This window comes from Microchirus variegatus (assembly GCF_963457635.1).
Source record: "Microchirus variegatus genome assembly, chromosome: 5".
Taxonomy (NCBI): Eukaryota; Metazoa; Chordata; class Actinopteri; order Pleuronectiformes; family Soleidae; genus Microchirus; species Microchirus variegatus.
This window is the reverse complement of record NC_139806.1, coordinates 19083731-19095812: the sequence shown is the minus strand read 5'-3', so window position 1 is coordinate 19095812 and position 12082 is coordinate 19083731. Positions and strand designations below refer to the sequence as shown.

Here is a 12082-nt window from a genome sequence, read left to right as displayed (position 1 = left end):
CAACTAATCCAACCAAGGGACGGTGAGGGCAAGAAGCTGCCGAGAGACTGGGGGGAGGACCATCAATAAGCAAAACAGTTGTCAACCATTTTGTGACGAACCCTCCGGTGAGATGACAAGGGAGTGTATAAATTATTTTTTTACAGGTTTGACCAAGAGCACTTTCGTTATTCCCTACTGAAGGTTTGGAAGAAAAAAAAAAAAAAAAGAAACAGAAAAGAATATTGTGTAACTCATGTATTTAAACTCATCGGTGTTATGAGAAATGGTCAATTTCATATTTGATTTTTTTCTTTCAACTGATAGTGAGTGTTTTTTGCCTTCTCTTCTATAGCACGCATAGTGTTGAACTGAATTATAGCTTTCAAATCCATTGTATCTTGTATTCAGTAGAGGAATATTTCCAGCAGAATGCTGTGTTGATTCATGGACGGACACTGCGAGAGAAAAGTCATGGGGTTAAAGTAGGGCTGGGTGAGTTACACTGGTTGTGATGATCAAACGTGTATAGAAATCGATGAATTATTACTCATATTACCACTCGTTTTCCTCTGACGCATCACGAACCTACCTTGTTGACAAATGCGCAACCGTTTGTTGTTGTCGCCTTTGTCTGAAAATGAACATATTTCCGTCTAAAACGAAATGTTTCAGCTGCGGTATTCATTGCTCTGACAACAGATGTGAGTAACTAGGACCTGTAAGCAAATACCCCCAAAGGTTTAAGCAACATACGCAACCACACAAACAAAAACAAATGTATTACACAATGATCTTTATGAGGACGTGTTTGTATCACCCAGCCCTAATTTTTAACTAGTTGTCATAATAATTTCCATGCTGGTTAAAGTCGTGTTTCTGTATAACTTCTGTATACAGGTTACCTGCTTGACAGAAGAAAAAAAAAATCTTGCCAAAATGTTTATGGCAGCTATTCTTTGTGCTGCAAGTCAAACAATTTAAGGATTTACCATAGACTTTTAATGTTTATATGACGCACTAATGTTCACGTTAATTATACAATGATGGTACAATCAAATTGTAATTGCTAGCCAATGTATTAATGGGTGGCATGTTTGGGCAAACAGATGGGGACGATGTTTGTTTGCTTTTGCTCTCCTTTACCAGTTAATGTTAACAGGTCCGTTTATGAGGCCACGTAGCATTAGCTCGACGGGATATAATCTTTAATGTGTGAAAAACAAGCAAACATCAAGTCGATCCTTAAATGCACTAAAAGTGAACTTACAATTCAGCAAAAAAAAAAGAAGTTCACTAAAATGTAAATGAATTAATGTGATGTGTTTTAAAAAAAAAGAAAATACCTTTACGACAAATGAATCTAAGTCCAGTCTAGTCTACGTTATTAGGTTCACAAAGTTGACTCTAAATATTAATGCAGTACCTGTTGAATTCTGTACAGATTTGTTGATTTCATTCTTGTACATAATCGCTTGCAGTGAAACATTTTTGTGCACTCAACCTTGGATTTATTCTCAAATCCTGTTATGTCCTTTGAATTTTAGAATATGAAAAATAAATTGACTCTTGATGATTAAAATGTCCTTTTAGTTTGTTTTGTTGCCATCATATTTCAGAAAGAAAAGTGACTTTCTGAATCAGAGTGAGCAGTCAGATGATGCTTATACTTTAAGTTGTATTTGTTTCCTCTGCTGAGTCACTGCCCTTCAATGTGCAACTTTATTATCCCTGAACAGATATTTTTCTTCCAGTTGAGTTGGAAAATGCTGTTAAAAAAAATCTTTGCAAGAATAACTTGGAATACATTTGGTAGAATGAAGTCCAGGCACAGAGTAGGTGTTAAAGCAGAGGGTGTTTTGGGACCTGCAATCTCATCCACCAATGTTTTGTGTTACTTTATTTAATTATGAACATTTCATGAAATGCTGTAACTTTTGGTTGCAGACTAGCATGGGACCCTGCTGTTAGCGGGGGTTCTCACAAAATTCTTATTAGCATTAGCAAATTTGCATTTTGATGTAGTGAAAAGACCTGGGTTTTGTCACCAGCACCAGCAGCCCCTCGACCCTCATTAACATTTTTCTTATTCACTCAATACATAAGCTTATATACATGTGTATTAAAGCGCCACTGTGTAACTTTAAGGAGGGTTGATTAGCATAATGTGAATAAATTATGCTCATAAATATGTATATGAGTGTATAATGGCTCTAAAATAAAATAATTGTTTGACTCTTTTTGCAGTCTCACCACTAGATGCCACTAATTCTTACATGCTGGACCTTTAAGTGGTGTAAAAAGAAAAGAATGACATAAATCATGATGTCCAGCAACTGATGAAATGTACTTATTAACACTCCCACATAGTTTATTTGCCTGGATCACAGTACAGTGATTTTCAGTACGGGACCTGATTAAACTCGTCGTTCACTTCTTCAACTCTTCATGGACTGACTGACGTAAACAACAGCACCCGTCTCCGTCAGCCTCGGAAAAAAAATTAAGCGGCATTACACGGCGCAGGAGTCTGTAAAATGTGAGCCAGTAAACGTTCAAACCAGATCTCATGTTTATCCTCAGGGCAGCCGCTCATGCCAGACCAGATTTGATTTGCCAACCATTTACTACCAACTGTCTCATGCAACGAACAGCATGCACGTCCCCCCAACACATACACACACCTGATGGTTTATTCGGATGTGATGCTTCCTTTTCTTTTTTTCTGCGTTACATTCTTTCAGCCACAGCAGTTTCTCTTCAGTTTGCCTTGTGCCTCGAGGACAATACAACTTCATTCTCCCATAAAGATGGCCCTGTTAGATTATATAAATCCATTTTCTAATTCACATTAGAAACTATAATGGAGACATTAGAAAAGCACATAATCCTCAGAAACCTATCTTAAAAGTGATATTCTTCAAGGTCCACTGTGGAAAAATGTGTGACATCTAATGGCGAGACTGCACATTGCAATTTTCCCAGGTGTGTTACATGAGTACGGTGGCGTTTGCGGAACAGAAAGGGTGTTAATAGGATGTTAACACCTCTCTCCGCTCTTCAAGTGAACCACTCTTTCTTCCCTCTTCTTTGTTTTATTAACACATAGGGGTTTGTTTACATGTAAGCTGTCACTGCAAGGTAAGAAATACACATCTGTTGGGGCTACTGTAGAAACACGGCGGCACAAGAGGCTCTTAAAGTACACATTACAAGCTACAAAGTTTAACTAATGTTATATTAAAGTGAATATACACCTGTGTGTTCAGTTTCTGCCAGTGAACCCTTATAAATGTTACGTAGTGGACCTTAAAACCTTAAGTGAGTGTTTATAGTAGGCGATGAAAGAATAACATCATCATCATTAAAATGAAAAAAATGAAGATGTATGGGCAAAGGAACACAGACTGTGTGTCTGTGTGTGAGTGGGATTTTGAAGTCTTCATTTACCTTTCAGCATTGGTGGCAGCAGATGGTTTCTACAGGGCTCCCAGTCTCGGTGCTAACACCTATTCCAGGGCTCAGGGAATAACAGGATTGCTTTAAAATGAACAAGACTGACCTTTTAATTAACTACACACACACACACACACACACACACACACACAAACACACACACACACACACACACACACACACACACACACACACACACACACACACACACACACACACACACACACACACACACACACACACACACAGAGGCATCATTAGCCCTGGGCTTCAGGGGGGTTTATCTGTGAATGTTGTCTGAAGAGCCCTGGATCTATTTATCTGTCGCTCCAGTCTTTGTACGTCAAACTCACTGAGGACAATATGCTATTGTGGATATTGAGGATGAAGGCAAAAGATGCAGCAGGTGAAACTGGAGGAGGAGGAGGAGGAGGAGGAGGAGGAGGACGTGGCTTCTACAGTAGCAGCAGATGAGTCAGGATGTGTGGAGCAGAACATTGATGAAACTGATATCCGTGTAGGTAAACACCAGTGTGTGATGGAAGAGAAATACCAACAACGACAAGGGAAGCTACTACAAAACTGTAGTCGTGGTCTCATTTGTACAAACTAATCACATCAAAAGTTAAAGACTTAATTATGTTTTTGGTTGGGATGTTCTTGTTTCATCCCTTTTGTGAGCAGGAGTGTGAGGGTGTGTCACAAATGTCTGTTTTTACTCTGTACTCGCAGGGAAGTGTCCTTGAGTGTCTTGCTTGAAAACAACATTTACTGTTATCGTTTTATGTTTCACTGTGACAGACAGACAACACTCTCCACTATTTTGATCTGAAGTAGTGTGTGAAAATCTAAATCTGTGTCCCCCGGTCTCAATTCAAGATCCTACCAACACCTGAGACAAGTGAAGGTTAGCTGTAGGCAAAATGGACTTGCTAGACGTAAGTTTGAAGATGTTTTCACCGTTTTACCTCTCATCTACAGTAAGAGGTTTCTTCAAGACCGGACACGCACACATACGTCGATCCACCTTCTATCCCTTTATCCTCCACATGAAGGTCGCAGGGGTCCCTGGTGCCAATCCCAGCCAATGGACAGGTCGCCAGTCCATCACTGGACATCCACTCTCACCTGAGGTCAATGCAGAGTGTACACATATATCGACATCATAATTTCAATGGATGGATTTGAGAACCACTGCATGAGGTGACCTACAGTGAAATACATTCCTGTTATAGTAAAGTAAGAATGGAGGTGAAGGTAACATCCACATTGATGTTCTTGTTTGTGCTTTCTCCATTAATCTCAATGCTTCTCCTCTTTCTCACCTGCTGTGGCGCAGGTGCGTGGCTATAGTCCACCATCTAGTGGTCAGAGCATCTGGTGCCCACACACACACACACACACACACACACACACACACGGTGCTGCTGTCGTTTCAGACCTGTTGCATTGATTCACTTAAAAACTAATTTCATCTTCCTCTGAGGAACTGCACAGTTTTAATTAAGTCTTTTTTTTTCTTAAAGAAAGAAAGAATGAAGCCATCGGCCATTCACTGTGAGCCACACCACACAGAGTGACTCATAATCTGCCACCGTGAACATGATGAGGATGATTTCCATGCCTCTCTCCTTGTCCCCATGCCTGTTTACGTTCCTGTGAGCCACACTCTCCTGGCTCGCAGCCACCCAGCGGTATTTATAGCCGTGCAGCGGCAATCATCACCCAAGGAATCCAACGAGAAAGCATCCTCAGACCTCTAAACTTGGACTGAGGTGAGAGGTGCTGCGTGGAAGGATCTGCGTGAAGGATCCACCTGTATCTGGCCACTGTGGCGATGAAGGAGCGCGCGGCAGCTCAAGGTAAAAACCTGTCAATTTAATTCATCATTTCATGACTTAATTGCAATTCTTGCTTCCTGTCGCGAGCTCTGCATGAATCCCCATTCTCTGGAGAACACTGGAGGATCTTTAATCATCTCTTTCTAGGCTGTTTTCTTTTATTTCTTCACTTGCTTGTAGACCAAGGGCACTTAACTACAAAAGAATAAAGAAAAAAAAACATCTCCTCCAATTAGCAGGCTGGAGAATATGTTGCCAAATAAATGATGATTAGCGTCCTGCTGCTGCTGAAGAAGGGGCTGCCTGTTCTTCCAGTGAGTCTAATTAAAGCGGAGATCACAAGCAGGAGCTGGAGAGATGAGACGTTTGAATTTGAAATTGGAAAGCAAGTGTTTTAACTTTAATAAACGAGACAAGCCATGCAACACGAGGTTGTTTGATGCTCTTATATATAAAACAAATTCATCAGTGTTAATTATTATTATTTTTTTAAATAAGTGAGCCAGACGTCATGGCTCCACCCCACATAGCATCCAAGTGTGTTTGATGATATAAATTATTATTTTATTCCCCCCCTCCTCGCAGCTCAGTCTGCATTTTCTTTCTGTCATTAAAGGGCATGTGTTTGGGTGAACTTGCGTGTCTGTGCTAAAAATGAGCGTCAGCCCGCCCCGCGCGAGCAGCAGGAGTCGCCATCAAGCCGCGCGTGTAAATGCGCGCGCTGACCTCGCTCCCTGTCGCGGCTCTCAGGCGCGCGCTGCGCTGCGTTTAGGGGCAGAGAGTTGCGCTCAGACTCTGTTCAGTCTGTATGTGAGGGGCAGGAGTCATGCTGATGCTGCTGCTGATGCTGCCGAGTGAGTCACAGTGTGCCGCTGTCTCAGCTCTCCCACACTCAGTCATCTTCCTCTCGGCCCCGGCTCACAGCATAGAACCTTGTTTTGTCCGTCTCTCATGACAATTACTGTGGATAATTACAGCAGCAACCAGTGGCTTGCAGACAATTAAAGGGGCAGGGACTTAAGTGAAAGAAGGGCACCCTGTCATTATTTTTAATTCCATCCATCATCCATTCTCTACCACTTTCTGCTCCACATGAGAGTCACAGGGTGCTGTGCCAATCTCAGCTGACATAGGGCGATAGGCGGGGTACACCTTGGACAGTTCGCTAGACAAACCACCATTCACTCTCACAATCACACCTCCATGCAGAAAGGCCCATGTTCCAACCAGGGCTTTGAACCCGTACTAACCACTACAACAACTTTGTGGCCCACATTTTTCCATTTTTTGAAATAGCCATTTTTTTTGACAAATGAAAATAAAAGCAAGCCTTGCATTGGAAAATAAATGTTTTATTTACATACTTATTTATTTCACAAATCAATTTTCAAACCAAACACTCACTCAAATGAAGGTCACGAGCAGAGCCGTTTCTTGATATATGTGGACTATGCAGCTGCTTAGGGCCCCGCAGCCACCAGTGGGCCCCCAAACTGCAAGTTCAGACTCATATTTTATTATATTTTTGAGAATTAAAAGTACCTGTCTTTATTTGCATGTATTGGATGCATTCATGCATATATTTGCAAAATGTGTTTGTGGGTTAATCAGGTAAAAATCCCCTTTGGGCTACAAGTCTGACAGGATGATTGACAGCCGCCCACCTTCCACTAAAGTGATGAGAATAACAGGACACTAATTATAATGTCATCAAAACGGACGTATGGGTCTGGAGAGAAACGCTACATTTAGAAAAAATAGGGGCCCCCAAATAGTATCTCGCATAGGGCCCCCAAACAGCTAGAAACAGCCCTGGTCACAAGAATCCCAGCTGACATCGGACAAAAGACACCGTACACCCTGGACAGGTCGCCAGTCCCATCACACGGTCACATAGAGAGATCGACAACCATCACTCACACCTACGGTTACACGGAGTGTCCAATTTACTCCAGAAATTGGCATTTTTTTGGACTGTGGGAGGAAACCGGAGAACCCCCCCAAAAAACCTACGTACAAACAGGCAGAATATGCCCAAAATTATTGCATAAAAACAACTGCTTTCTTGGCGAAATTACAACATAAATGCAATGTTTGGGCAGTATTACACACTTTTCTTTTGTCTCTCAACTTCTCCCTGTCACAGGGCTGTCACAGTTGATGATCTGCACACATGATTTGGCAAACAAATCATGACGCAACCCACCCATTTATGCAGGTTTGGGACCAGCGCTGTACACTGGATGTAGCCTCATGGCTAGGGTCAATATAGAGTGTCCAATTAACAGTGAGCAATGGGGATTGGGTACTTTGCTCAGGGACACCTGACTTGAACCATTCACATGCCAAGTTCCCATTACACGGCCCCAGGACTGCACACTTTTAATATAGATAAAAAAACAACTGAAAAATATCCTTCAAAAAGGTGCATGTACACCATATATCTGTTCACGTCCATGGCAGCAGCAACACGTTGTTATGTTGTGTTCAGTATTCTGGAAACAAAGCATGTCACTGGAATGAGGCACCAGAACGTCTCTTTGTTGGTGATACAAAACAATAATTTTTTTACTGCGCAAAGTCGAAGTCTGCAGACAATTGCAATCACGGTTCTATTTTTGCACGTCTGCTGCTCCTCAAAGCTTTTGTTCCTCCAGTCAAACACTGTGGCAGCAAGGATACAGACAAGCAGTGGCCTTCCCTTTGTAACTCTGCATTCAAGCTGAAATGTTTGTAGGAAACTGAAAGTATACTATCTAGTATACTAAGTTGCTTAGTTTTAAAACGCCAAAGTGGAAATTTGACCACATTGTATTTTGTTACACAAAGAAACCAAACAGACTTGAGTTTATGGACAAATGTGCAGTTCTGTGATGCTGCACTTTACGACTGCAGCGCTTTGAGCTAAAAGCTAACATTAGCATATTGACATTATAACAATGAAAATGCTTATATAAAGGCCAGAGACATCAGAAACATTATAACAGGTATCTTCTTGGAGCATTTTCGACTTTTTCAGGTGATGAAGCCACTGAAATTCTAAAACGAGTTTAAAGATCCTTGCTCACTACTAGAAAAATATGTTGGTTGAGAAAATAACTTCAAAACTATAACATTATAGGCTTCTGCTTCAAAATTCAATGTGCATGCTCAGACCCTATTCAGTCCACTTTAGAAACATGGCAGCACAAGATAGTGGCCTGACAGGTCCCGCTAAAGGACATATTAAAGGTTTATGATATGAAAACCAAATTCCCTTTAACATTATACACATAATGAATAGTAGATTTAATTTATTCCAATAGACATGACACATTCAGTAAATAAGTATTTTTATAAAGATAACAGGTAACTGTAACAACATGACTACCAGTGGACTTTTTGTCCTGTTCTTTGTACAAACTGGAAAGTCATGGAATTATGAGTGACAGGTAAATTAATCACATGTTGACCACAGAAGTCTGTACACAATTTTATGACCAATACATATAATACATATAATACAACACCTTTCAAAAAGACAGGAAAAAGTAACTATAGTTCGAGGCAATCCATCCAAACATTGGAAGGAAGGAACAAAGTGGTGGACTGACTGAGCCACACTGACAGAGGCTTATATAGATGAATTCAAATGTTTTATGAGCAGCATACAGAGCGTAATTGTCTTTACCTGTTTTCTCATTCGCAGCAGTATGCTGAAACCAGCGACCTCACAAATCTGTCAAGATGCTCACCAGTTCAGACCAGTCCCTCTCCCTCTCCCTCACACCAGCTCACAGCCTCCACTCTGCCGGAGAGACACTTGTCCAATCCACTCTGTCTCTCCCAGAGCCTGAGGCCTGGAAGAAACCCAGTTCCACAGCCCGTCACGGCCTCACTCAGGGAACTCGCTCATGTTCTCTTCAGGTTCCTCACACTGTCCCCGACTACCTGGTGCTCCCCCCTCGAGCAGCCAGCTTCGATGTGCCTTATGGTCAGGAAGAGGGCTCGTCTGATCAGGGTTCAGGGTCTCTGAGCCCCCACTGCATGCTGCGGCGACGTGGAGGACTTGTGGAACAGAAGGACATCATCATGGCCCACCAGGCTCACAAAATTCAGAGCACGCCTCAGGCCCGCAGGAAAGAGTGGGAGTAAGTATAAAAGAGATTCAGAGGCAATGGAGTCCTTTTAAATTGTACTTGTAAAGATGCTTAATCTCTGTGGGGGAGGATGAAAGTGTGAGGGTGAAAGAGTGCATATATACTGTGCTGTATTTGCAGTATAACTTTTCAACCTGCCTTCTGGGTCCATTCCAAAAGCATGCTGGGATGTCATTTAAACAACAACAAAAAAAAGGTTTCTTTGATGAAGATATTTCTGTCAACAGACCTTCTTTTTTTTTTTTTACACAAAATGCACAGTTGTAAACAGAGAGGATGGCACAGTTCCATGTATATGTCTCAGCAAGACTGGAAATGGAACGCAGCCAAACACATGTTCTTTACATCTGTGCGTTTCCTTTCATAATGTGAAGCTTCAACAATTTTAATAATTGGATCATGAGACACATGATTATGTTGATATGTTGGATCAAGTGTCTGTCTGATAGATGTTATTGATATTGACCATAGACTGGATATAAAAATAGACTCCTATTGAAGCCTAGGAAGAAGGGCAGAAGTAGCAGTTAGCCACCAGGGGGCGACTTGCAAATGTAACTCAGATTTAATGAAGGTCAAAGGAAAGTGAAACACCTAATCACTTGATTTATAGTAAACATTTATTTTATTGAGGAGTTAAAGGTCTGGATTGCTAGTCTGCAGTATTATTGACAGCTGGTGTCATCCAGTAGGAGGCTGGCAGCAGGTGACGTCAGTGAACTTCCGGGTTGAAACAGGCTTGAGGCTTCTGAATGACAGTTTGTTTTGTAACTGGAAGACTACATCCATTTAAAAAAAGAAAATACAGTCTGTTATAGTGACAAATTACAACATGACCCCAAATGGTCTGGTTAGACAAAAACATACTTTCAGAGACAGGTGTGTAGAACTGCAGTGACAAGACTTTAAACAACAAATAAAAGGTCCTGCACAGTGTCCAACATACATCAGCCTAACCAGGCACTGATTAAGTATTGTATTATGTAACTTAAAGTTATTACATTATGGGCAGCTAATTGGAAATGGAAATTGGCTTGTAACTGGAGGGGTTGCTGGTTTGAGTCCCCAACAAGGCAAAGGGCTGAGGTACCACTGAGCAAGGTACCCGACCTCTTGTTCCCCAGGCGTCCGGGCACTGCTCAGTCGCTGCCCACTGCTCCTAATTCTAGGAAGATTTCTAGTCGAGGATTGGTTAAATCCAGAGAAATAATTTACCCAAGGGATTAATAAGGTATAATAAAGAAAGAAAGAAAACAAATGGCAAACACTTCTAGCTAGTGAGGTCTGTCAATTTATACACTTTATTGTGACTAAACTCAGGCTGAATTGCTTGATAAAAACAGTTTTAGTCATGTAATAAAAGTGCTGATAGTACAGTATGCCCCCAAGTGGTCAAACTTTACATGGTATTGTGTTATCACATCACATTGTGGATTTTTAAGTGATATACAGTAAATGTATCGAGTTGAAATGGTTTTCGTTGGGAGTGACCAGATGGACAGGATGATAGGAATGAGCATATTTGACAGACAGCTCCTGTTTAACGGTTTGGAAATAAAGTAAGAGATTCATGGTTGAGATGGTTTGGTCACGTGCAGAGGAGGAGGACAGTGATTATATTGGACAAAGGACATTGAAGAAGGAAAAGAGGACTGAGACACAAGGGAGACGAAAAGATGGAGGCTGATCACTGGGTGCAATATGAAGCCATCCATTTATTGGTTAAAAACTGCCAGGTGAGTAGAGTATTGAAAACACAAGGGTCCAGCTGATGGCCAGCAATTGTGCGAAACAACTTATTGTTATTGTTTTGTTGCTTAGATACACAATGCTTATTGTAAAAGATACTCAACAGTAATATGCCAATGCCTTTGTTGCAGACAGTGATAGTTCCACTTCCACCAATGAATCAGATCCTGCTGCTGTCATCAGTTGATCTGTTTTTCTTTTTTTTCCATCGCTCATGTCTGTTCATCATTATTAGCTGTGGTTTAGTGAAATCATTTGCTGGATTGTGTTATTAACGGTGAACCTTTGAACTTGGGAGCCACATCACTCTGATTACCTGCTTCCCTCCACTTGAATGTGGAGTGGTACTCCATCACCACGACCCTCTACCCACAAACGAGACCCCCCCCCCCACACACACACACACACACACACTCTCTGATTCCTCTTTACCTTTTCGTACCTCCTCCTCCTCCTCCTCCTCCTCTTCCACCCACACCATGTCCACTTTAATGATGTCCTCTCCTGTCCATATTTTTCCTCACATGTACAGAAACACACTAAAGTGAATAGATGCCTTTCTTATTTTCAGCATGTAAATGTCAGAATGAGCTAATAATATGAAAAAGAGAGCACCTTGAATGGGGGCAACATTGATTTCAGAGTACTGTACATGTATTGTGCTTATTTGTCCATTAGGGGATGCTAGGGAACCAAAGTAGAATCAGCAGGGAGGCAGATATTAGAGTTTGGAGACAGTTTAGCTTGCTTACAAAACACTAGACAGGTTTTATGAAGATAATTGAATCTTAATCACATTTATTTGACTGTAGGTGACTGTTCAGAAATTATAAATTCAGATATTGTAAGTGAATAAATTAGAGTGCAGTTATTTTCCCCCTACACTCAAACTTATTTTTTGAGGTTATGTAACGTGAT

General features: G+C 41.3%; 1 protein-coding gene across 1 annotated transcript in view; it reads left to right on the top strand.

Moving 5' to 3' along the window:
- Positions 1 to 9002: 9002 nt before the first annotated feature.
- Positions 9003 to 12082, top strand: part of cacna1eb (calcium channel, voltage-dependent, R type, alpha 1E subunit b) — a gene marked incomplete at both ends in the record, with an annotated part of 53104 nt that continues 50024 nt past the window's right edge. Inside the window, one exon of the mRNA XM_083889776.1 lies at positions 9003 to 9406. Within this exon, the coding sequence (XP_083745902.1) occupies positions 9003 to 9406 (404 nt within the window). The remainder of the gene's footprint in view (positions 9407 to 12082) is intronic.